The 27,732-nt window shown below is 36.3% G+C and overlaps 2 protein-coding genes across 2 annotated transcripts; both read right to left on the bottom strand.

The window, feature by feature from the left end:
* Nucleotides 1–8,515: 8,515 nt before the first annotated feature.
* LOC122582987 lies at nt 8,516–14,504 on the bottom strand. Its single transcript, XM_043755420.1, has 2 exons — nt 13,605–14,504; nt 8,516–8,540 (listed from the first exon to the last, which is right to left on the bottom strand). The coding sequence occupies exon 1, from the start codon at nt 14,492–14,494 to the stop codon at nt 13,640–13,642; it is 855 nt and encodes a 284-aa protein (XP_043611355.1). The 5' UTR covers nt 14,495–14,504; the 3' UTR covers nt 8,516–8,540; nt 13,605–13,639.
* On the bottom strand, nt 9,136–10,461 carry LOC122583729. Its single transcript, XM_043756105.1, has one exon. It carries the CDS (start codon nt 10,459–10,461, stop codon nt 9,136–9,138), a length of 1,326 nt encoding a protein of 441 aa, XP_043612040.1.
* Nucleotides 14,505–27,732: the final 13,228 nt, after the last annotated feature.

Below are 27,732 nucleotides of genomic sequence, written 5' to 3' on the forward strand. Positions count from 1 at the left end.
AAAATAGATATTTTAGTCATTGGTTAGGTATTTGCCTTTGAGAGGATTCATCTGGGTTTGAGTCTCACTTTTATATGTGCAGGTTAGATAATGTTTCTCGAAAGTCATGAGTTTCATTCTAGACATGCTGTCGTTCTTAAAAACAAAAGATATGTTCTTTCATGTCTTATATCCACCTATTATAAAAAATAAAAAGAAAAATATAAACTGCAAGTCTTCAACCTGAATGGATAAAAAGGACGAGTAACATTGGAAAAAGTAGCCAAAAACTAAAAGTTACATCGGATATCAAATCATATAGAAAACAATGACATGTAGCTAGACAAACTAAAGAAAAGCATCCATGATAGACAACAAAAAACATCCATAACTATTACACGACAGTTACAATGAGCAATTCACTAGAACTCGAAGAAATAAGCTGAACTGGTTGAAGAAGTACAACGGTTAGTGTTTGACTATTTGGCAAAGCTCGCCACTTATTGATATAGGCCATCGAGTCTAAATCTAAATGTGGAAGTGGCGATCTTCGAGGATCTCAAGAACTTTTTGGATTTACCAAGAAGCTGAGCAGCAATCTGAATACTGTCCCTCCTTTTCTCTATTGCATCGTGATAACACTTCATTTTTATGACACGTGGTAAGTTGGTAAAGCAAGCACAGAATAGATCTGCAATATTGTTGATATCCACTCAAAAAGTTCCCATCATTTGGCCAATTTTCTTGCGTATTGCAGTGGAGAAGTATGGTTTGACTAAATCTATACATGGAACTGGAAGCAATAAAATTATGAACGAGCGATTCAGACTTCTTTTTTGCAGCTCTTAAACTCTATCACATTTTGACTGCTTCATCACCAACCATTGAAGAATCTGTTTTGTTGATTTGACTTGCTAACTTCTTTCGAAGATCAATATGTAGCCACTTGTTGTATAACTCAACTTCTGTCCACAAACGTCTAGCTGCTTTTCTCGCACCTACCAAGTCAGCATTTTCATTGAGGGTTTCTTCAACAATTTTTACGATTTGAGTCCTTCTCGCATACTAGCAGTAATTCTTTGACATGTCTATTTGAATGTTAGGAAGTGCAATTGCAATAGTCATTAACGTTACCGCTACTAGGCTCCAACAATTCTGGACTTCTTCAGGATATAGAGGAGGGACTTCATCATTGTCGAACTTTATTACTCCATTGAATCCTGTAGATTTATCTAGAAGTAGCTTCATAAGATTCTCGGCTCTTCTCTGCAGCTACTTAACAACTTTAGTTATAGATTGAAGCATATTTGTCAATATTCTCTCTGAAAGGTTCGCCTCTTCTTCAGCTAGCATAACATACTTGGCATATTTTTCCACTCTTCTTTACTTACGTAGTCATTTTTGACCCCCATTTAAACCTTTTCAATAATAATTTGCAGAGATACCAACAATAAAAGAATAAGATCAGGAAACATCTAGGAACAAGGCAAATCATTTTGCATAGTACTGCAGCCACGATCTGTAGTGCAATACAAATGTTCAAAATCATGTTTTTGACCAGATGGAAAACCTTTTTGCAATGGCGCCTGGAATATGAGAACGGACGTGGATGCGTTTCCATTGCTGAAGTCTTTCTATCCATTGCTTTTCAACTTTGAACACATTTAGATGGTTCTTGCTCCATTTCTTAGAAGGCTTGACATAACTGGTAACAGAAAACATCTAGATATCGGTGCTAACAGCCTAGTAAGACCCCAACAAATTGCACATACATAATAATCTTGATTGACCATCATAATCGGATGATTCTTCGCGAGGAAAGTATGGATTTATAAACCATGAGATGACATAGATGGCAACATCTAAACATAGAACCCCTAAAGTAAAAGAAATCTGTGAACAAGCTATCGCAAATTGGGGGTCACCTGTTCTGCCATCATCCAATGCATTTTAACGTAGTAACAAGCTCTTCGTAAGAGAAATTTATCTCATCATGATTTGAAGTCAATCTGCGCAACTCTTGTATTGTAGTTCTAAGTTTCTTCTAGATGCTGGAACGGTCAAAGCTACCGAAAATGCCAACAGACAAGGTAACACGTTTACACTAACTAAACCAGCCACCACCCATATATTAACGAGTACGGTGATTAATAGAATCCCCAAGGCTATGATGTTAATGAGAAGTTCTTGTCACCCATAAGCCCTAAAGAAGGAAGGAAATTAGCTACCATGGTGACCAAGAAACAAATGCTGACATCCCTTGCAAAGATGTCATCCTCCGTGTTTGCACTTAGATCAACTGGCAGCTTCATTGATATGGCAATCAATGTGACGGAAACTGCATTGACTGTGAAAAACCTACATGGAAACCATAGTTTCCCTATTCTAAAGCCACGGAAAGCATCCGCTGCCATTGCAAGAGTACAGACTAAGGATGCTGCACAAATATACAGCCCCACCCACGGCATGAAATCCATGGGTTCAATCATGATGCTTGCAGGTAAATAATCAGAATCCTATGAATATTAAAGTGTTGCAAAATATTTGTTTGATTACAAGTTGCAGAAAGCAGGAATGAATAAGTTTGACTTATATTTAGACGCAAATTATTGAACTAATCTTGACTTTAAAGTAAACGCATATATCATGAAATGAAATTCTTGGAAGATTATTTTCTAGATGAATAATAGCCACATGAAAACAGGTCCAGGTGTCCTGATTAATTAGGCCTGTGCTTATAGGCGTCTCAAAGGGTGCGTCCTTGACGTGGAGAAGTTGGACGTTATTGACAGCTAGTGTCCTCAAGCTTGCGTCCAGCCAAATATTCTCCCACAAGAAGTTGGAAGACGCTTGCGTGTGGGCCATCGGTGTTTACTTGTATTTTCTTTTTCTTCTTTTTTTGCTTTAATACATATATAAACATGGTAGATATATCATAATATATATATGTGTATGTCTTGTATCTTGTTCTAGTTTGTGTGTGTGTGAGATTTGCTGGTGAAGTTGCTGAGGAAGACAAAAGGGACAGGTACATATATGTATATCTATATATATATATTATATATATATAATGAATTTTCATTTCTACCCTTATAATATAATATGTTTATGAATTAACTTTTTGAGTTTTAAAAGTTATCAATTTAGCCCCTAAAATTAATTTATTGTTTTATTTTTGTATTCTTTATAATTGTTAATCCTAATATGTTTTTTAATATTCAAAAACTAGTTTTTAATTTTATGTTTAGGTAATAGGAAAAAATAAATTAATTGATGATGTGAGGAAGAAGTTCGAAGAAGCTTGTCTTATAGACAGTGAGAGTCTTAAGGAAGTCCTGAGTGATGTAATGCTGACGTGGCAGTCAAGAAGCTGAGGGTACTCCATCCTTATAAGCACCGGCCTTAATATCCAACTATCTGATGATATTAGCAAAAATATTTAGATTTAAATGTTACATAAGTTTCTGAATATACACAACTTATGCCATATAAACTTAATTTAACATAAAATTCAGAAGTACCATAATAAATATATATACTTGTTCTTGAACATTAACTTTTCCTTTTTTTAATTATTAAAGTTATCTAAGTTGTTCACAGTAATATAAAAATGTTTAATTGTAGAAATAACATGTCCACATTTTATTGAGAAGGCTAAATGAGCTATAAAACAGAAATTACATACAAGTAAACTTGACCAAAAGTCAATGCGCACATGCATGAAATGAAATTTCTGGACCCTTTCCTAGCATTAATAACGACTAAATATCCACATTTTGACGCATTCTTGCGGGCACGAATACTTGTCAAATATACTATTCATGTCGTCCATCCAATAAGAAACTTAGTGACATGAAGCTAGACAACCTGGTTGAAGAAGTACAACGGTTACAGGACACAAAAATACATCCATACATATTACACGACAGTTACCATGAGCAATTCACTCGAAGAAGTAAGTTGGACTTTGGTTGAAGAAGTACAACGTCTAATTGTCTGACTATTTGGCAAAGCACGCCACTTATTGATATAGGCCATCGAGTCTAAATCTAAATTTGGAAGTTGGCGATCTTCGAGGATCTCTAGAATCTTTTTGGATTTACCAAGAAGCTGAGCAGCAATCTGGATACTGTCCCTCCTTTTCTCTATTGCATCGTGATGACACTTTATTTTTATGACACGTGGTAAGTTGGTAAAGCAAGCACAGAATAGATCTGCAATTATTGTTGATATCCACTCAAAAAGTTCCGCATCATTTGGCCAATTTTCTTGCTCCTGCAGTGGAGTAGTATGGTTTGACTAATTCTATACATGGAAGTGGAAGCAATAAAATTATGAACAGAGTGGTTCAAACTTCCGTTTTTGAAGCTCTTAAACTCTATCACATTTTGACTGCTTCATCACCCAACCATTGAAGAATCTGTTTGTTGATTTTGACTTGCTAAACTTCTTTTGAAGATCAATATGTAGCCACTTGTTGTATAACTCAACTTCTGTCCACAAACGTCTAGCTGCTTTTCTCGCATCTACCAAGTCAGCATTTTCATTGAGGGTTTCTTCAATATTTCTTACGATTTGGAGTCCTTCTCGCATACTAGCAAGTAATTCTTTGACATGGCTATTTGAAATGCCAGGAAGTGCAATTGCGATAGTCGTTAACGTTACCGCTACTAGGCTCCAACAATTCTGGGTTTCATCAGGATATAGAGGTGGGACTTCATCATCATCGAACTCTACTATTCCATTAAATCCTATGGAATAATCCAGAAGCTTCATAAGATTTCTTGGCTCTGTCTCTGTAGATACTTTAATAAGTTTACTTATAGATTCAAGTATATTTGTCAATTCTCTCTGAAAGCTCCGCCGCTTCTTCAGCTAGCAGAACATACTTACTATATTTTTCAACCTCTTCTTTAGGTACATAGTCCCTGGATGCTTTTGATCCCCATTTAAACCTTTCATTAAAGATTTACAGAAGTACCAACAACAAGAAAATAAGATCAGGAAACATCTAGGAACAAGGCACACTGTTTTACATATGACTGCAACCACCATTTGAAGTGCAATACAAATGTTCAAAATCATGTTTTTGACCATATGGAAAACCTTTTTGCAATGACGACCTGGAATATGTGAACGGACATATATGCGCTTCCACTGCTCAAGTCTTTCTATCCAATGTTTCTCAACTTTAAACACGTTTAGATGGTTCTTGCTCCATTTCTTAGAGGGCTTGAAATAACTGATGATCGTGAAACATCTAAAAATTGGTGCTAAACCACCTACCAAAACTCCAACTAATTGCATAGAATAAATAATCTTAATTGACCACTTATAATCAGATGATCCATCTATATATCGTACATAAGAAAACAGAGAGATGGCACCTGTGGTGGTGGCTAAACATAAAACCCCCAAAGTAGAAGAAATCTGCGAACAAGCTATCGCAAATTGGGGGTTACCCGTCTCTGCCATCATCCAATACATTTTAACATAAATAACAAGCTCCTGGTAAGAAAAATTAATCTCCTCGTGACTTGAAGCCAAACCGCGCAACTCCTTGTATTGTAGTTCAAAGTTTCTTCTGTTTGCTGGAACTGTCAAAGCTACCGGAAATGCCAACAGACAAGGTACATGAGTATACCAGGTAAACCAGCTACAAAGTCACGAGTATACAAAGACAAAGCTAGGATCCATTCATTTACAAGTATGGTGATTAATAGAATACCCAAGGCTATGATGTTAATGAGAAGTTCTTTGTCCCCATAAGCCCCAAGGAAGGAAGAAAATGGCTACCATGGTGACCAAGAACAAAATGCTGACAAACCTCGCATGACTGTCATCCTCCGTGTTTGCACTTAGGTCTACTGGTAGCTTCATTGCTATGGCAATCACTGTGACAGAAACCGCATTGACTGTGAAAAATCTGCATGGAAACCATAGTTTCCCTATTCTAAAGCCGTTAAATACGTCTGCTGCCATTGCAAGAGTACAGAATAAAGATGCTGCACAAATATACAGCCCGACCCACGGCATGACATCCATGGGTTCCATCGTGATGCTTGCAGGTAAATAATCAGAATTCTATGAATATATTAAAGTGTTGCAAAAATATTTGTTTGATTACAAGTTGCTGAAAGCAGGAATGATCGAATAAAGTTGACTTATATTAAGACGACGCATATAGCACATTATTGAACTAAGCTTGACTTAAAGAGTAAACGCATCATGACATTAAATATGTGTTTGATTACAAGTTGCAGAAAGCAGGAATGAACAAGGTTGGCTTATATCTGTACTCGCTTGAATTTAGACGCATAGAATTATTGAACTAAGCTTGACTTAAAGAGTAAAGCATATTTCATGAAATGAAATTCTTGGAAATTAATTTATTTTCTAGATGAATAATAGCCACATGAAAACTGGTCGAGGTGTCCTGATTAATATCCAACTACCTGATGATAATAGCAAAAATATTTAGATTTAAATCAAATGTTACATAAGTGTTCTACTGAAAACACAAAACTAATTATGCCATCTAACTTATTTTAACATAAAGGTCAGAAGTACTATCACAGATATACTTGTTTTTATACATTAACTTTTCCTATTCTTAATTATTAAAGTTATCTAAAATGTTGACAGTAATATAAAAATGTTTTAGAGTAGAAATCACATGTCCACATTTTATTGAGAAGGTTAACTGAAAGATAAAACAGAAATTTTCATATAAGTAAACGGTGTAGGCTTGACCAAAAGTAAATGGGCACATGCATGAAATGAAATTTTCTGAACCCTATCCTAGCAATAACGACCAAAATATCAACATTTTGACGCATTGTTGCAACAAATACTTGCCAAATGTACTATTCATGTGGTCCTCAAATAAGAAAAAATTATGTAAACTGTAGATGTTTGATTGATTATGTTAACTTCGACCTATTGGAGCAAAAAGTGGCCGGTTCTTAAGTTCTTGAATAATTGTAGAACTTGACCAAACTATATTGAGTTAACCAAATATCTATCACCAAACCATCGATTGGTTTATATGTGATTGGTATGGGAGGTTTAGACATAAGAGTAACATGGGTGACTACTTATGGTCTGAGTTTTTAGGGACATGAACATTTGATTTTTTTTTTATAATATGTTATTTTAATATTGTATAATTTTGCAATTTGTATTTTTAAAACAATAATTTTGCTATGTTTATGGATATAACATTTATTAATTGTTTTTTCTAAAAAAAAAAAATGTTAGACAAGTTAAAATTTGTTGCAGCTAGCCTATGGCCTTTTCTTGGGCTCTTTTTGGTCCCATAAATTCTCATTCGGCCCATGGCCCCTAATGGTTGGGTAGTTTATTTATTTTTTGGTTAAATAGTTTTGGTTCAGTCAAATTGGTCAATTTGGTTCGTTTTTTTGTTAGCGTAGAATTCTGTTTTCTATTTGACCACGAACCCACACCATTATATGGAACTAGTGGCCCGGCTGTTAATGGATGCTTTACGGTTGTGGCAACGAGTCATTCTTTTATACACCTAATGGTCTTAAAAAGTTTTGATTTTTGTTAAAGGTTAGTACATATTAGAAAGTGGATATGTATTATTTTTACATATATATGTATATACTTACAGCTTGAATGTTTGAGTTATGGTTGATATTGGAAGTCGTTGTTTGTTTGTTGGGTTCGGGTTCATCCACGGTCCACCTCATTCCGATCGGCGACCATGGATTTATATATTGAAGACAATTTGGAAGTGGCGGTGGAATCTTCATTGTTGGCCATGGTTGAAGACAATCCAACCATTCCTTGAGGACCTACAACAGAACTTGATGTTTATTGCAGAAATTGATGGTAGACAGAACATGTTGAGTTTCTTAAATAATAATGAAAGCATCTTTTTAAGGGTTCTTGTCGGTTTTAGCTGCTGGCTAGTAGCCCATCACGTTCTTTTACCTGTCAAGACTGTCAAACTATAGAAGACGACCTTATGTCCCTTAAGGATCTATACATTCTGGGCTAATGGCGACGGGTTGCCAAGATGTAAAAGATAAATAAATTTTCAACTCCAGCAAGAAATGTTCTCCCACTTTTAGAACTGAAACCGAGACTATTATTGAGGGATTCAGGTGTTTGACTCTAGCAGAGATTTATGGGTCGTCTGCCTAATCCCGACTTTCTTTGCCTTCAACTTCAGGTCAGTGACTCTTACGTGTTTGTGCTATAGAAATGATGACGCAGCTTCTATATTCCTAAAGAAACCTACAATTTTCCTAAGAAACTATGATGACCCCTGCATAAATCACCAGGGAATCTGGGCATTCCATAAATCACCCAGTTTCCACTTGTTCTGATTCAGCTTGCAGTTTAGCATGAAGAACTGCTAGGAGTTGAAGATTCGTCATTGTTGTCATTAGAGCGCGGTGTTTTATATAGTTATTTGGACCTTTTTACTTCTGCTATACGGTTGCATTTGTTGATTTTTTTTTATATAGCTAACGAACATTGGAACCCGTTAAAGTTCAAGACATGAAGCTAGACAACCTAAAGAAAACAACATCCACGATAGACAATAAAAATACATCCATACATATTACACGACAGTTACCATGTGCAATTCACTAGATCTTGAAGAAGTAAGCTGAACTCTGGTTGAAGAAGTACAACGGTTAGGTATTTGACTATTTGGCAAAGCTAGCCACTTATTGATATAGGCCATCGAGTCTAAATCTAAATTTGGAAGTTGGCGATCTTCGAGGATCTCTAGAATCTTTTTGGATTTACCAAGAAGCTGAGCAGCAATCTGGATACTGTCCTCCTTTTCTCTATTGCATCGTGATGACACTTCATTTTTATGACACGTGGTAAGTTGGTAAAGCAAGCACAGAATAGATCTGCAATTATTGTTGATATCCACTCAAAAAGTTCCGCATCATTTGGCCAATTTTCTTGCTTACTGCAGTGGAGTAGTATGGTTTGACTAATTCTATACATGGAACTGGAAGCAATAAAATTATGAACAGAGCGGTTCAAACTTCTGTTTTTGCAGCTCTTAAACTCTATCACATTTTTGACTGCTTCATTACCCAACCATTGAAGAATCTTCTTTGTTGATTTTGACTTGCTAAACTTATTTTGAAGATCAATATGTAGTCACTTGTTGTATAGCTCAATGTCTGTCCACAAACGTCTAGCTGCTTTTCTCGAACCTACCAAGTCAGCATTTTCATTGAGGGTTTCTTCAACAATTCTTACGATTTGGAGTCCTTCCCGCATACTAGCAAGTAATTCTTTGACATGGCTATTTGAAATGTTTGGAAGTGCAATTGCAATAGTCATTAACGTTACCGCTACTAGGCTCCAACAATTCTGGGTTTCTTCAGGATATAGAGGAGGGACTTCATCATTGTCGAACTTTATTACTCCATTGAATCCAGTAGATATATCTAGAATTAGCTTCATAAGATTTTTCGGCTCCTTCTCTGCAGATACTTTAATATGTTTAGTTATAGATCGAAGCATATTTGTCAATATTCTCTCTGAAAGGTTCGCCTCTTCTTCAGCTAGCATAACATACTTGGCATATTTTTCCACCTCTTCTTCACTTATGTAGTCATATTTTGACCCCCATTTAAACCTTTTCAATAATAATTTGCAGAGATACCAACAATAAAAGAATAAGATCAGGAAACATCTAGGAAGAAGGCAAATCATTTTACATATAACTGCAGCCACTATCTGAAGTGCAATACAAATGTTCAAAATCATGTTTTTGACCAGATGGAAAACCTTTTTGCAATGGCGCCCTGGGATATGAGAACGGACGTGGATGCGTTTCCATTGCTCAAGTCTTTCTATCCATTGTTTTTCAACTTTGAACACGTTTAGATGGTTCTTGTTCCATTTCGTAGAAGGCTTGTTATAACCGATGACAGTAAAACATCTAGATATTGGTGCTACACAACCTACCAAAACCCCAACATGTTGCACATTATTAATAATCTTGATTGACCAATCATAATCGGATGATTCTCTGCGAGGAAAGTATGGATCTATAAACCATGAGACGGCAAAGATGGCAACATCTGAACATAAAACTCCTAAAGTAAAAGAAATCTGTGAACAAGCTATCGCAAATTGGGGGTCACCTGTTTCTGCCATCATCCAATGCATTTTAACGTAGTTAACGAGTTCTTCGTAAGAGAAATTTATCTCGTCATGATTTGAAGCCAATCTGCACAACTCCTTGTACTGTAGTTGTAAGTTTCTTCTAGATGCTGGCACGGTCAAAGCTATCGAAAATACCAACAGACAAGGTAATATGAATATACCTGCAGCAAAACTCCTCAACGCCCATGAAAAAGCTAGGATCCATATATTAACAAGTATGGTGATTAATAGAATACCCAAGGCAATGATGTTAATGAGAAGTTCTTTGTCACCCATAAGCCCCAAAGAAGGAAGGAAATTGGCTACCATGGTGACCAAGAACAAAATGCTGACAAACCTCGCATTACTGTCATCCTCCGTGTTTGCAAAAATACGAAACTATCTGATGATAATAGCAAAAATATTTAGATTTAAATCAAATGTTACATAAGTGTTCTACTGAAAACACAAAACTAATTATGCCATCTAACTTATTTTAACATAAAGGTCAGAAGTACTATCACAGATATACTTGTTTTTATACATTAACTTTTCCTATTCTTAATTATTAAAGTTATCTAAAATGTTGACAGTAATATAAAAATGTTTTAGAGTAGAAATCACATGTCCACATTTTATTGAGAAGGTTAACTGAACGATAAAACAGAAATTTTCATATAAGTAAACGGTATAAGCTTGACCAAAAGTAAATGGGCACATGCATGAAATGAAATTTTCTGGACCCTATCCTAGCAATAACGACCAAAATATCAACATTTTGACGCATTCTTGCGACGAATACTTGCCAAATGTACTATTCATGTGGTCCATCCAATAAGAAAAAAATTATGTAAACTGTAGATGTTTGATTGATTATGTTAACATCGACCTATTAGAGCAAAAAGTGGCCGGTTCTTAAGTTCTTGCATAATTGTAGAACTTGACCAAACTATATTGAGTTAACCAAATATCTATTACCAAACCATCGATTGGTTTATATGTGATTGGTATGGGAGGTTTAGACATAAGAGTAACATGGGTGACTACTTATGGTGTGAGTTTTTAGGGACATGAACATTTGATTTTTTTTATAATATGTTATTTTAATATTGTATAATTTTGCAATTTGTATTTTTAAAAACAATAATTTTTGCTATGTTTATGGATATAACATTTATTAATTGTTTTTTTTTTTAAATGTTAGACAAGTTAAATTTGTTGCAGCTAGCCTAGGCCTTTTCTTGGGCTCTTTTTGGGCCCATAAATTCTCATTCGGCCCATGGCCCCTAATTGTTGGGTAGTTTACTTTTTTTTTTGGTTAAATAGTTTTGGTTCAGTCAAATTGGTCAATTTGGTTCGTTTTTTTGTTAGTGTAGAATTCTGTTTTCTATTTGACCACGAACCCACACCATTATATGGAACTAGTGGCCCGGCTGTTAATGGATGCTTTATGGTTGTGGCAACGAGTCATTCTTTTATACATCTAATGGTCTTAAAAAGTTTTGATTTTTGTTAAAGGTTAGTACATATTGGAAAGTGGGTATGTGTTATTTTTACATATATATGTATATACTTACAGCTTGAATGTTTGAGTTATTCGGAAGTGGTTGTTTGTTTGTTGGGTTCGGGTTCTTCCACGGTCCACCTCATTCCGATCGGCGACTGTGGATTTATATATTGAAGACAATTTGGAAGCGGCGGTGGAATCTTCATTGTTGGCCATGGTTGAAGACAATCCAACCATTCCTTGAGGACCTACAACAGAACTTGATGTTTATTGCAGAAATTGATGGTAGACAGAACACGTTGAGTTTCTTAAATAATAATGAAAGCATCTTTTTAAGGGTTCTTGTCGGTTTTAGCTGCTGGCCAGTGGCCCATCACGTTCTTTTACCTGTCAAGACTGTCAAACTATAGAAGACGACCTTAAGTCCCTTAAGGATCTATACATTCTGGGCTAATGGCGACGGGTTGCCAAGATGTAATAAATAAATAAATTTTCAACTCGAGCAAGAAATGTTCTCCCACTTTTAGAACTGAAACCGAGACTATAATTGAGGGATTTAGGTGTTTGACTCTAGTAGAGATGTATGGGTCGTAGGGACGACGTCACTTTGGGGGCAGTGGGGTCAACTGCCCCCACTTCAATTTTGGTACAATGTAATTTTTTAAAATTTAAATGATATATTTATAATATTTTTAAAAAAATAAGAAATACATAAAAATGTTACCTTTGTTATCATAAGCTTATTCTTTTGAAATCATTGGTTACTGAAGCATTAATTTTGAGATAGATCTCTCCATTGGAACAATAAAAACCTTTTGTTAATTTTGATTTTTAATAGAAAGAATGAAAAAGGGTTAAAGAAAAAAGTTTTTCTTTTGTTTAGGTATATATTTGTAGTACATAAATAATGTAGTTTGCGGAAAAACTATTTTCATTAAAACTATTATATATCTGTATCACAAACAACAATGTATAATAATCATAATCGTTATGTAGGAAGTATATAATATAAGCTAATTATTTCAAAAAAAAATATATGTAGGAAGTATATAATACAAGCTAATTATTTCAAAAATATATATATATATATATATTTTGGTTTCTTGCATTATAATTGGATATGTTTTCATTTAATAAGATCTAGTCCGACACATGTGATTTTTATTTATTAAAAAAACTGGTACTTTTAAATATGAACGTTACACTCGGTGTGGGGTACAAAATTATTTTGAGGGTCCATTCTCTATTCTCGAGTTAGGGTGCATTTTTTTTTAAATTATCGGATACGACTCTTATAAGTATGACAAACGACTTTTAAAATTGCCCCCTCTTAAAGAAATTTCTGGCTCCGTCTCTGATGGGTCGTCTGCCAAATCCTGACTTTCTTTGCCTGCAACTTCAGGGCAGTGATTCTTACGTGTTTTGTGCTATAGAAATGATGACGCAGCTTCTATATTCCTAAAGAAAACCTACAGTTTGCCTAAGAAACTATGATGACCCCTGCATAAATCACCAGGGAATCTGGGCATTCCATAAATCACCCAGCTTCCACTTGTTCTGATTCAGCTTGCAGTTTAGCATGAAGAACTGCTCGAAGTTGAAGATTCGTTATTGTTGTCATTAGAGCGCGGTGTTTATATAAGTTATTTGGACCTTTTTACTTCTGCTATACGGTTGCATTTGTTGATTGTTTTTATATATATAGCTAACGAACATTGGAACCCGTTAAAGTTCAAATCAACTTGAAGATCAAGATAGATATGTCTTTCATGCCATATATTCCACCTATTTTTATAACAATAAAATAAAATATATACTGCAAGTCTTTAATTAGAATAGACCAGAAGGGATAAAAAAGATGAGTATCGTTAATGGACAAAAGTAGCCAGAAACTAAAAGTTACATTGGACTATCAAATCATATAGAAACACAATGACATGAAGCTAGACAACCTAAAGAAAACAACATCCACGATAGACAACAAAAATACATCCATACATATTACACGACAGTTACCATGAGCAATTCACTCGAAGAAGTAAGTTGGACTTTGGTTGAAGAAGTACAACGGCTAAGTGTCTGACTATTTGGCAAAGCACGCCACTTATTGATATAGGCCATCGAGTCTAAATCTAAATTTGGAAGTTGGCGATCTTCGAGGATCTCTAGAATCTTTTTGGATTTACCAAGAAGCTGAGCAGCAATCTGGATACTGTCCCTCCTTTTCTCTATTGCATCGTGATGACACTTCATTTTTATGACCCATGGTAAGTTGGTAAAGCAAGCACATAATATATCTGCAATTATTGTTGATATCCACTCAAAAAGTTCCGCATCATTTGGCCAATTTTCTTGCTTACTGCAGTGGAGTAGTATGGTTTGACTAATTCTATACATGGAACTGGAAGCAATAAAGTTATGAACAGAGCGATTCAGACTTCCTTTTTTGCAGCTCTTAAACTCTATCACATTTTTGACTGCTTCATCACCCAACCATTGAAGAATCTTCTTTGTTGATTTTGCTAAACTTCTTTTGAAGATCAATATGTAGCCACTTGTTGTATAACTCAACGTCTGTCCACAAACGTCTAGCTGCTTTCTCGCACCTACCAAGTCAGCATTTTCATTGAGGGTTTCTTCAATATTTCTTACAATTTGGAGTCCTTCCCGCATACTATCAAGTAATTCTTTGACATGGCTATTTGAAATGTTAGGAAGTGCAATTGCAATAGTCATTAACGTTACCGCTACTAGGCTCCAACAATTCTGGGTTTCTTCAGGATATAGAGGTGGGACTTCATCATTGTCAAACTTTATTACTCCATTGAATCCTGTAGATTTATCCAGAAGTTTCATAAGATTTCTCGGCTCCTTCTCTGCAGAAACTTTAATAAGTGTAGTTATAGATCGAAGCATATTTGTCAATATTCTCTCTGAAAGGTTCGCCTCTTCTTCAGCTAGCATAACATACTTGGCATATTTTTCCACCTCTTCTTCACTTACGTAGTCATTTTTTGACCCCCATTTAAACCTTTTCAATAATAATTTGCAGAGATACCAACAATAAAAGAATAAGATCAGGAAACATCTAGGAAGAAGGCAAATCATTTTACATATAACTGCAGCCACGATCTGTAGTGCAATACAAATGTTCAAAATCATGTTTTTGACCAGATGGAAAACCTTTTTGCTATGGCGGCTTGGAATATGTGAACGAACACGAATGCGCTTCCATTTCTGAAGTCTTTCTATCCATTGTTTCTCAACTTTGAACACGCTTATATGGTTCATGCTCCATTTCTTAGAAGACTTGAAATAATTGATGACGGTTAAACATCTAGAAACTGGCGCTATACAACCTACTAAAACCCCACTTAATTGTACATAAAAAATAAGCTCAATTGACCATGTATACTCTAATTGTGCATTAGGATATGAAGAGGTTTTATATATACACCAGATATATGTATATAAAAACAAGATGGCAGTGGCTAAACATAAAACTCCAAAAGTAGAAGAAATCTGCGAACAAGCTATCACAAATTGGGGGTTACCTGTTTCCGCCATCACCCAATACATCTTAACATAATTAATAAGCTCCCCGTAAGAGAAACTCATCCCCTCCTGATTAGAACCTGATCTGCGCAACTCCTTGTACTGTAGTTGTAAGTTTCTTCTAGATGCCGGCACTGTCAAGGCTACCGAAAATGCCAATAAACAAGGCATGTTAATGAGAAGTTCTTTGTCCCCCATAAGCCCTAAAGACGGGAGAAAATTGGCTACCATGGTGACCAAGAACAAAATGCTGCCTAGTCTTGCTTTGACGTCATCATTTGTGATTGCACCTAGATCTACTAGTAGCTTCATTGCTATGGCAATAACTGTGACAGAAGCTGCATTGAGAGTGAAAAACCTGCATGGAAACCATAGTTTCCCTTGTCTAAAGCCGTGGAAAACATCTGCTGCCATTGCAAGAGTGCAGAGTAAAGATGCTGCACAGATATACATTCCCACCCATGGCATGGCATCCTTGGCATGCCACATGATCGATGCTTGCAGATAAAATACAGAATTCTATGAATATTAAAAAGTTGCAAAGATATTATTGTTTGATATACATTAGTATATGTTTGTTTGTGGGTCATCACTGCTTGGGAAAATGATATACGTAGTGGAACTAAAAGTAAACGCATATATCATGAAACGAAATTATTGGAAATCTAATTTCTCATAAACGAGAGAAATGTATCCGCGCGTTGCGACAGGGATGGAGGTGATGGCGGTGGCTGTGATGGGGTGATCTACATGACGGATTCCACCCTTAGCCGTACGGGCTGCCCTCGGATTTAAGAATTTGTCGAAAGTATGTCATATCGAATGACCTCTCTAATGAAGGAGCATGAAATTTTAAGAACACCCATATAATTTGTATAATTTTTAGATATATGGTGTTTAAGATAAAATGATTTATATATGGCGGAGAGAGAAAAAAATGAATGGTTGAAATTTGAAACGAAAGAAAAAATATTATAGTTATTTTAGATAAATATAAATTACAAAATTTTATGAATATTAAAAAGTTGCAAAGATATTTGTTTGATACTAGTATACTTTAGTACGAGTATATGTTTGTGGGTCAACACTGCTTGGGAAAATGATATACGTAGTTGACCTAAAACTAAAAGTAAACGCATCATGAAATGAAATTCTGAATTTCTGATGAATAATAGCCACATAAAAAGAGGTCCAGGTGTCCTGAGTAATATCCCACTTTCTGATCAATGATCATAATACCAAAGTATTTAGATTTAAATTAAATGTTACTCCGTAGATAAGTGTTCTGAAAACACAAATCTTATGTCATCTAACTTATTTTAACATAAAGGTCAGTAGTACTATAACAAATATACTTGTTTTTATACATTAACTTTTTCTTTTCTTAATTATTAAAGTTATCTAAGTTGTTCACAGTAAACATAAAAATGTTTAATTGTAGGAATAACAAGTCCACATTTTATTGAGAAGGCTAAATGAAAGATAAAACAGAGATTAACATGCAAGTAAACTTGACCAAGTGTAAGGCTGACTAAAAGTAAATGGGCACATGTATGAAATGAAATTTCTGGACCATTTCCTAGAAATAACGACTAAATATCAACATTTTGACTCATTCTAAACCGAATAGTAGTCAAATATATTATTCATGTCATCCATCCAATAAGAAAAATTTTATGTAAAAATGTAGATGTTTGATTGATTTTGTTTTTTTTATAAAAATTAACTTTTATTCACTTTAGGAGCCGATTCACCAACTTGAAGCGGCCCAAAGAATTACAAATTATTTACAACGTTGAAACGATTCCAATCTTCCCAACATATATTACAATTTTTTGATCTATGTTTGAACAATAAAAAACTAGTTGTCTTGATATCTTGGAGCACCTTTTCCGCACAAGTCCTTTCATCCTTGAATCTTTTATTGTTCCTAGCCCTCCAAATGCACCAACCTGAGATGAAGATGATGCATTTGAATATCTCTTTTGCGGTTTTCCCAAGTCCTATACCATCTTCAATTTCGAAAAAATCTTTAATTGAAAAGAAAAAGAGTGGGGGAACTTTGCACCATGAGCTGATTTTATGCCAAACAATTTGAGCCAATTCGCAAGAGCATAACAGGTGCTCCAAACTCTCATCCATTCCGTTGCATAGCACACAATCCACACTTTCAAAAAAGACATTCCTTTCCCTCAAAGCGACCATCGTTGGAATTCTATTCATCGAAGCCTGCCACATAAACCACAAGCAATCTTTTGTAACCCAGTCAGGCCCATTAAACACGAATCTGTCGATATAATCATTCCCACTCTTTCGCCCATTGATTGATTTTGTTAACATCGAATAGATCAGAGCGAAAAGTTTCCAATTCTTGCATAATTAGAAATAGACCAAACTATCAAGTTAACCAAATTTCAATCACCCAACCATCATCGATTGGTCATACATTATTGGTGTGGGCGGTTTTTTATGGGTGACAACTCATGGGTGACGGCTCATGTTCCGATTTTTTAGGGGCATGAACAATTGATTTAATTTTGAGTAATTTTAGATTCACAAAATTTTTATTAATAAATTTTTATAAACTCAACTTCCACCAATCAAATCATTTCCATGTAAAAATTAGTTTGTACAATATTTGTCACTTTAGAATAACTCTTATATATATATTGTAAGTCCACCTAACAAGATGTACAAAAGATCAAGATATAACAAGATATAAGGTTAGACAATAATAATCACAAGTTATATCAAGAAACCCGACTGGCAAGTAAATCGAAACTAGATATGACTAGTTAGAATTACGATCCGGATAATGGATAAGAGTAATAAAGTATGATTGCTTGAAACTATATAAATTACTAAATATAATCAAGTATTATGGCAATGAGTCGAGATGTACTTTTCAATGTATTTTATTTATTGCTATAAACAAAATACAAGAGTTGTTGCGGAACAAAGATAATCACACTTGTGAAAGTATCTAAACAACCCAGAAATACAAATGATCTATGCGACAAGGAATTACTCGTAAGAATACTTAGAGTAATATCACACGTTGCAATTTCCAAAGTTCCAAGAAATTTTGCAAGTGTGAGAAGTCTTATATTTATAGGCAAACATGTCCTGATGACATGGCAATATGCCGTACAAAATATGGTTGGATGGATTTGTGGGACAAATCCATAACATGCTTGTTTAAGGTAAAGTATGTAAGTTTCTTTGATGTGACTTGACATACTTTATTCCCAACCTTTTGCTAAAACTTTCCCAATCCCAGGTTGATAGTAATTAACCGGGTAAAGGTAGTTAAAGTTGCAAAAAGACTTTCCTCGTAATCAGTGAAAAAGTGTTGTAAGTACTTTTTCACTGAGCCTCTTCAGGTTCAACTTCAGTTAAGATCTTCTCTGAGCTCTGCTTCTGAGATGATCTTCTTTTTCAGTCTTCAGTCTTTGACTTCCGTCTTAACGTCTTCAGTGTTGGTTGATTCTGAATCTGAAGTGAAGCTTCAGTGAGCTTTATTCTGAATGACTTCAGAATCCTGAGCAAGTTTTCTTCACTAAGCCTCAACTATTTTGAACAAATTATACTTAGTCGATTTTCGACCTAACAAATTCCCCCTATTTGTTCTAAAATAGTTCATGTATTTTAGACTTCTATCTATACAAGTTTGTAAGTCTAAAAATACAAGTTTTTGTTTAAGTTGTAAAAATATTTCTAAGGACATTTCATAGATCATGATGCCTTAAGAAAAATTTTCTAGTTTGTTTTCTAACTTAAACTATTTCCTAATAATATGATGTAACTTGTAACTATATAGAAGATACTGAGATGATTGTTCAGTTACAAGTACGAAAATGAAATGGAAAATATTTAGATGTACAAATATTTACAAAGAGATACAACTACTTCTTCGCAGGCCTTGAGCCAGAAGGTGCTTCAGTAGCCTTTCTCTTTGGAGAGTTGATGTTTCCGAATAGTCTTTCCTCCATCGCAACCTTGGCCTTCATTTTTTGTTGGATCTTCAGCATCCAGGCGCCATTCAGATGAGACTTTGGTTTTCCTTTCAGCGCATTGATCATCTCCTTGTGCTCAGAATACCCAAACTTATGCACCGAAACCTGCTCATATTCTTCTTCAGCTCTACCTTCTCTTTTTACAGTCAGATTGAACAGCTTCAGACCATCTTCCTTCAGAATTTGCACATCCAGGATCTTTGCAGGTGACACCTGTGTTTCATGTAATAATCATACTGATCCTTCTCATGTTTATCCTTCACCTGAGCAACTGCTTTGGAAATGGGTATGAATGTAGAGAGGTCAGCATCTCGAGCATTCTTTCTTGTTGTTCTTAGGCCAGTAAGTTTGGGCTTCTGAGGTGGCCTGCAGATTTCTTTCTCAGCCTTCAGAACACTGGACATTATTTCCTTCTTTTTAATCTCCATCTCTTTCTTCCTATTCTTTATCAGATCTTCAATAGATATCTTGAAAGTGAGATGGTCCAGTTTTTGTTCTAAGGGAGAATACTTCATCCCATACTCATATTCGGCCATATCCACCAAGGCCTTCTGCACTCTTGCGTCATGTTGATTTTCTGATATCTTTCATTAGTGAGGCCAAGAGCTACAACATCCACCAGATCAATGATACCCATTGCCAAGTGTTGGGCCCTGTCTCTTTCTTGAGTTTCTCTCTACATGATGAACTGATTAGAGACTTGTCTATGAAGGGCTTCCAACTTTTTCTGATCAGCTTCTAAATCTGGCAATGGATAACCATGCTCATCCACATTCTCTCCAACCACAAAACCAGAGTCCTTGGTCCCCTTTTTCTTTGGCTCCTCAACCATCTTAGCTTTGCCTTTGTCTTTTCTTGCTTGTTCAGATGGTTGGGGTTCAGATTGTATCCTTAGTCGTTCCCCCTCAGATCCAGATGGCCTCTTGGTTGCTTCCATTAATTCTTGAGAGCTGGCTAGCAAACCAATTGGCACATCACTTCCCCCTTTGGGAATCTCCGCAGGCATCCTTGCATATAATTCAATGGCCTTCTACATGCCCTGTAGAGGTTCCCAATTCTGCTGGGAAATACTATCAGAAATTCCCTTTGACATAGTTGCAAACTGAGCTCTTAGTCTGAATGTAGAGTTCAGATTCAGCTTCTCATGCTCCAGGACTTCCTTCAGTAACCCCTTTTCTTCATCAGATAAAGCACCAGAGGGAGGAGGAGTAACAACTTCAGGAGTTTTCTTGAGCAGGGCCAGGATTTCATCCAGTTGCTTTGACTGGTTCTGAACTTGTTGATCAAGAGTTGACACGGAATTCTTCATTTCAGTTACAACTTTGTCAACCTTGTCATTTGTTTCTTTGGAGACTTCAGAAACCAGCATCCTGACCCTCTCTTCAACCTTTTCAGCCACCGACACTGAAATCTGAGAAATGAGATCTTCAGAAAATATGGATTTCAGTGTCGCAGAAACCTTTTCACCAACAGAGGCACCAAGAGACTCTTCATCAACACTCGGCTTCTTAACCAACTCACCGACTTCTTTTTCAAGTGCCAAGAAAGAGTTTTGTATCATTAGTAGCCAGGATTGCAGATTCGCAACCACTGAACTCTGCACATCCCTCTTGGTCAACTTGAAGGCTTCACCAATAGCCCTACTCAAACAATTGCATGATGACACCAATTTGTGTAACTTCCCAACCACCAAGCTTTCATTAACTGCTATTCTAGTAAATTCAGTACCCATAACATCCTGGGCATCCTTCAAATCGGCCAGAGACTTGGTGTTGGCAGCTAGAGATTTTGATAAGCCCTCAACCTGAATGAGAAGGTTTTGGACTGCAGTTTGTGATTTCTCTAGCTGAGCTTCCATGCTCAGAGGTGCAGCAGTCGAAGTGGAAGCTGAAGCAACAAAGGGAGTTGTCCTGATGCTTTCCAGAGATCTCTCCAAGATTCTTTCTGAGGGACCATCAGACTCGGTCTCAGAATCCAGTTCTTTCTCTTGCTCTCCTGGCAGATCATACGTCCTCCTTGGTGGAACAACATGGATTTAAAGGTGAAGAAATTGAAGAGGTGGTTGAAAGACGACAGATGTAACGTAGGCCGGAGTTGTGCCTTGTGGAAATAGAGGATGTTGATGAGAAATTGGTGGTGGTTGATAAGGTGGATCAAGATCGATGATATTTTGTTGTTGTTGTTGTTGTTGCAAAAGAGGTGGTGATGCAGGTTCTTCAACAGGAGTGAGGGTTGGCTCAGAATATGAAAGATTCTCCCTCAACAAGTCTTCATCAAAAATAAAGTCCTCGAGATTTCCCTCAGGAAGCTCATCGTCATCCCAGATGTTTACATTCTGGTCAGATATGTTCTGGTCTTGATTCCCAGAATCCAAGCCAGGACCCAGTTCAGCAGGTGCATCGTCACTGGTCAGAGATGGGACAACTTCAGACGATACCACTTGTGCCTCAGTAACCCTTGTGCTGGATCCAAGAGTCTCTTCATTGGTCGTAGACTTTGAAACCTCCATTTCTCTGGGTATCACCTGAGAAACATCAAAAGTTTGTGCATGCAAAGAGTGTAAGATTTGTGAAGTTACAGGGAGTGCATGTGCAGACTCAACTTCTAATGTGTGTTGGGCTGACACACCAATATCTTCACCATCTCCTCCTAAAGAAGTTTTGGAGATGGCTGCTTGTAGGTTTCCCATTTGACCTTCTTCTGAAACCTGTTTTGAGGTTTCAGAAGGCTGAGCTTGGGTACTAGTATCCTTGGGTTGTAAGGATGGCCTAAAAGGACGCAGTGTTAATAAACCCTTTGGAGATCCTGAGGAATCTTTTGGGAGATCCTCAGGTTGGTCAGTGGAAGATGAAGGTGGCAGGGTAGAACTTGTTTTGGGTTAAACAAGTGTAACAGATTGCCACTTGATCGACTGGTGGGTCTCACATTCTTTTGTGACCCGCCCAGTGATCTTTCTGAGCCAGCCGATCGTGCTGCGTCAGTTTTAATATTGTTACTAAGTACCTGAAGCATTGCAGGGGACAGTTCAGGTTCGTCCTCAGACTCGGTCAGCTTGGAGAGGTCTTTGCAAAATTCCGTCTGAGAGCTCTCCTGAAGGATGTCAGTATATCCTTCTCCCAGAATTGCCAAAAAACAAATACTTAAAAATCTAGGGAAGGCAATGTGAATGCTGCTCTTCCCCTTCAACTTAGTCAACAGCTGAGCAAACAGCATCTCAGCAAAATCCACCTTCATCCCGTGCCATAGATAATAGCCCATTTCGACTTGGATCAACGAGATTTGATCCAGTCCTCCACTGTTCCCTCCAAGACACTCTACAATCTATGTCCAAAAGTATCTTCAAGTTGCCATCATCATCATCAACAATTTGATTGTGGCCAGTAACCAGCAAAACTTCCCTGAAGTTAACCCCTTTTTGTCTTTTTGTATATGGGGTGTTGGGAGGCAAATAATTCAGCCTGAGCGCCTCCTTGAAACCGTCAAGTGTCAATACGCACTTCAACGTACCTTCCTTCAGCGTGAAGGCTATCGACTTCTCATCCTTGGAAACTTCGGCCGTATACCAAAACTCCAGCAGGTAACGATGGTATAAACGCTCTGGATCAGCAGTTAGAGCGTAGGAAATGGGACAGCGTTGAAGAAACGCGTTTAATCTGCCCATAAGCCCTTCAGATTTGGCATTTAGGGCTGCCTTAAAATTGTTCATATTAAACCTAATGGTTTTAGATTCAAAGTCTTTTGGCCATTGAGAACTGGGCTTAACAGCAGATTTAGGTGGAGAGTATTCAAAAGCGATGAGTGTTTTGGGTTCTTTAACAGTTGATGAAGAAGCCATTTTAAAAGGAGATAGAATAAAAGAAAGAAAGGAGATGAAAATGTGTTAAGGAATTTTAGGGTTTGAAGTTATGAAGGAGAATGAAATGAATGTTTGAGAGAATGAGAGAGAGATATGATTAGGAGTAAATGAAAAATGAAGTAAATGAATGAATGATCTTGGAAAAAGGTATATATATTTTCAAAGAAATTCAAAGGATTTTCCGTTGAAAATAAATAAAAAGATTTTGGAATTCAAACACAATAAAATATAATGATATTTTATTGATGGTAATTTTGATCGGGTTTGAAATCCGAAATAATTTTCGGCGACACGTCCGCATTAAATGCAACAACGGCCATGACCCCACTTTTTTGAGAAAAATTCAACCATTTTTAATGCAAAAGCAATGATCATTTTCCTATACGGCGCAAGTGGTATGACACGTTAGCCCAGCTAGGTATCCATTGTATAATAAAAGGTTTTGATGGACTTCAGATTGAATAATTTAAAGTTCCGAGAAAGGTTAAGGAAGTGCAATCTGAACCTTCTCATATCCTAGAAATTCTGAAGTCCTTCAGTTTCTGAAACATTTCAGACAAAGTATTTTCTGAGGCAAAAATTCCCCCTAAAAAAAAATTTCTTTTCCTTGTAAAAACATTTTTGTCTATTCCCCCTAAATTGCTACACAGGATTTAGCATTCCTAACTCACTGATGAGATGTTTAAAAGTTTTGACATCTAAAGGTTTTGTAAACACATCAGCCAGTTGTTTATCAGTGGGAATGAAATGAATTTCAATGTCACCTTTTAAAATATGATCACGAATGAAATGGTACCTGAGATCAATATGCTTGGTTTTAGAGTGCATGACAGGATTGTGAGATATTGCAATGGCACTTGTGTTATGACAAAATATTGGCGTTCTTGTGTACTTAACACCATAATCAGTTAGTTGATTCTTCATCCATAAAATCTGAGCACAACAACTTGCAGCAGAAATGTACTCAGCCTCAGCAGTTGATAATGAGACTGCAGCCTGCTTCTTGCTTGTCCAACTAACTAATTTGCCACCAAGAAAATGACACCCACCTGTGGTACTTTTCCTATCTATCTTACAACCTGCATGATCAGAGTCTGAATAGCCCATGAGATCTAGACTTGAGCCTTTGGGATACCAAAGACCTAGTCTAGGGACACCTTTCAAGTATCGAAAAATTCGTTTTACTGTATTCTGGTGTGCTTCTCTAGGATCAGATTGAAATCATGCACAAAGACATGTTGCAAACATTATGTCTGGTCTACTTGCAGTTAAGTACATCAATGATCCCACCATACCACGATACTTTGTGGGATCGACAGGTTTTCCATTAGGATCTGAACTGAATCAAATTGATATTTCTTTAATAAATCTTTGACATATTTTTCTTGATTAATAAAAATACTATCACTGGTTTGTTTTACTTGAAGACCCAGAAAATATGTCAATTCACCCATCATACTCATTTCATACTCATAAGACATAATTTTTGAAAACTTGTCACACAATTTTTCATTTGTAGACCCAAACACAATATCATCAACATATACTTGTACAAGTAAGATATCACTTTTCTCATGCAAGATGAATAAAGTGTTATCTATAGCACCTCTACGAAAACCATTATCTAAAAGATGTCGAGTTAGAGTATCATACCAGGCTCTAGGTGCTTGTCTCAGACCATACAATGCTTTGTTCAGTCGATACACCCAGTGAGGTTTTTCTTTGCTTTCAAATCCTGGAGGTTGATACACATACACAACTTCTTTTAGCTCTCCATTCAGGAATGCACTTTTGACATCCATTTGGTAGACTTTGAACTCATGATGAGCTGCAAATGCTAAGAAAATTCTGATAGCTTCTAGTCTTGCCACTGGTGCAAAAGTCTCATCAAAATCAATTCCTTCTTCTTGTACATAACGCTTTGCAACAAGTCTGGCCTTGTTTCTGATTACATGACCATCTTTATCTACCTTGTTTCAAAAGACCCATCTTGTCCCAATTGGTTCTTTCTTCAGATTGGGGGGACATGGAACAAGCTCCCAAACATTGTTCCTTTCAAATTGGTTGAGCTTTTCTTGCATGGCTTCAATCCAACTTGAATCTTTTAAAGCCTCGTCAATCTTCTTCGGTTCTATCAGTGACAAGAAGCTGACATATAAGCATTGATCGCTTGTGGCTCTTCTGGTCTGAACCCCTCTACTTGGATCGCCAATCACTTGATCAATTGGATGTGAGTGAGTCCATTTAGAGTAATGACCAGGATGAACAATGATATCAGTGCAAGAACTCCTCTGTCTTACTTCAGAAGATGGATCAGAATAAACTATTTCAGTTTCATCATCTTCATCATCTTGTAAATCACGATTTGCATCATGAAATTCTTCGTTCTGAGGTATTTCAGGGGATACTGATATCTGAGGAGTAGCACGCACATCTGATCCAATAGTCAATTCAGTAGGTAGTTTGAATGTGACTGAAGGATAAAATGGAATGTTACTTTGCTGATTAGCAGTTGGTTATGAACTGGATTGAACAGAAACATGTTCAGGTGACTGATTAGATTTTGATCAGAATCACCGAAACTGAATGGACTTTCTGAAGGTGGTTCAGAGACTGGCTTATCAAAGATTGCAGAATTTGATTCATCAAAGGTAACATGAACTGACTCATCAACCTTTTCAAGTCTTTTGTTATAGACTCTAAAGGCCTTGCGAATTGTTGAATAACCTAGGAAGTAACCTTCATCAGCTTTGGCATCAAATTTGCCCAATTTGCTGGAATCATTCAGAATGTATACTGGACATCTAAAAACATGAAAATATCCAATATTAGGCTTTCTATTTCTGAGTACTTCATAGGTAGTCTTCTTATGTCTTTTGACATAAATGGAACGATTCTGAGTGTAGCAAGCAGTTGCAACAGCTTTAGCCCAAAAACATTTTGGAAGACTTGATTCATTCAACATACTTCTGGCAGCTTCTATCAGCATTCGATTCTTTCTCTCTACAACACCATTTTGCTCTGGAGTATGTGCTGAGGAGAAGTTCTGAGATATGCCAGTGTCAGTCTAGAAGGTTTCCAGAGTGGAACTTCTGAGTTGACGTACTTTTCGCTTGTGCTTGAGTTCAATTTGTTTGATGAGGGCAATAATTTCAGCAGCAACTTCACTTTTATTTCTGAGGAAGATTACCCAACAATATCTTGAATATTCATCAACTACAACCAGAGTGTACTTCTTCCCTGCTCTTGTCTGAACATTCACAGGACCAAAGAGATCCATGTGTAACATATGAAGTGGTTCAGTGATGCTGAAATTTTGCTTGGTCTTGAAAGATGCTCTTTTCTTCTTTCCCATTTCACACCCTGGACATGGCTTGTCTTTATTGAAAGACATGGCTGGTATCCCATCAGCAAGTTGTTTTCTTGACAACTTATTTATATTTTTGAAATTGAGATGGGATAACCTTTTGTGCCACAACCAATTGGTGTCCTCATCAGCCTTTGTATAGAAACATTGTTCAGAAGTAGCACTGTTCATGTCTACTACATAAATTGTAAACAACACGATTTATCAATCGAATTCACATCAACAATGGTGTTTGGTTAGTGTGTGTGTTCTTGGTGTTTGTGTGTGTATTGAGAGAGAATTGGGATCAAGAGTGTGTTATTGATATGATCAGTATTAAGAGTTATGCAAAAGTTGTGTCAAGAGTTATGATTTCTAAGGATTTGAGAGCTATTTATAGTCTAAACTACCCAACTATGCTAATTATCACAATTAGCCCCTCAACCTTAGAAATCATCAACACATGACTTAACAACAAGTAAGTCCATAACTTAAATTACAATGTATCACTATATTTGGATTTCTAACATTCTCCCCCTTAGTGATATATTGCAAGGTCTGAAGTACGTGTTGGTTTGTCTTGTAGGAATGAATTTGATGAGCCCGGTGATGAAGACAATTGGTGTGTTAAAACAAGTTTTCAAAGCTTTCTCATTGTCTTTGGAGAACTTGATTCAGTCTGGGTCTTGGACTTCTTGAAGTTAGATCATTTGTTGATTCTCAATGTTCTTTTAGAACAGAGAATGATGAGTGTGTGTATGTATGTCTTGAATCTTTGAAGATTGTTGAATCATGAATCAGAGTTGTCTTTTGAGGTGCGGAAGATATGAACTTGTCTTGAATTCTTCAATCTTCGAATCTTGAAGTCTTTTCTTTGAAATCTTGGAATGAATTTTCAGAAACATGTACTCTCCCCCTTGATGTGTGCAATGTAGCTTTAGGTAAAGTGTTTGTTGTATGACGTGAAGATCTTTATTTTGATGAAGACTCTTTTTGAAGCTTTTTTTCTTTGTCTTGAATCTTCAATCTTTTGTCCTTTGAAGCTTTGATCTTTGTCACATCATCTTAAGCACTTTTGAGAGTAAAACATTTCAATAACGTTTTTGAAAAGTCTCTTATGAAGTAATCATGCTCCCCCTCAATTCATGAGTAATCACAGTCTCTTCGTGAAATCTTGAATGTATATCCTTTTCTTTTCGAGATGAATAGTCTTCAAGATGAATTTGGAACTCTTGCAGTTTGGAATGAAATTGACAAACAAACTTTGACGAAGAATGATCACAAATGAAATTTGAGAGTAAAAACTTCCAATCAAGAAACT

The sequence above is a fragment of the Erigeron canadensis genome, chromosome 9, assembly GCF_010389155.1.
Source record: "Erigeron canadensis isolate Cc75 chromosome 9, C_canadensis_v1, whole genome shotgun sequence".
Taxonomy (NCBI): Eukaryota; Viridiplantae; Streptophyta; class Magnoliopsida; order Asterales; family Asteraceae; genus Erigeron; species Erigeron canadensis.

Bases quoted from the DNA above. Each gene is read 5' to 3' on its own strand.
- LOC122583729 (XM_043756105.1), bottom strand. From the start codon at position 10,461: ATGGTAGCCAATTTCCTTCCTTCTTTGGGGCTTATGGGTGACAAAGAA.
- LOC122582987 (XM_043755420.1), bottom strand. From the start codon at position 14,494: ATGAAACTTCTGGATAAATCTACAGGATTCAATGGAGTAATAAAGTTT.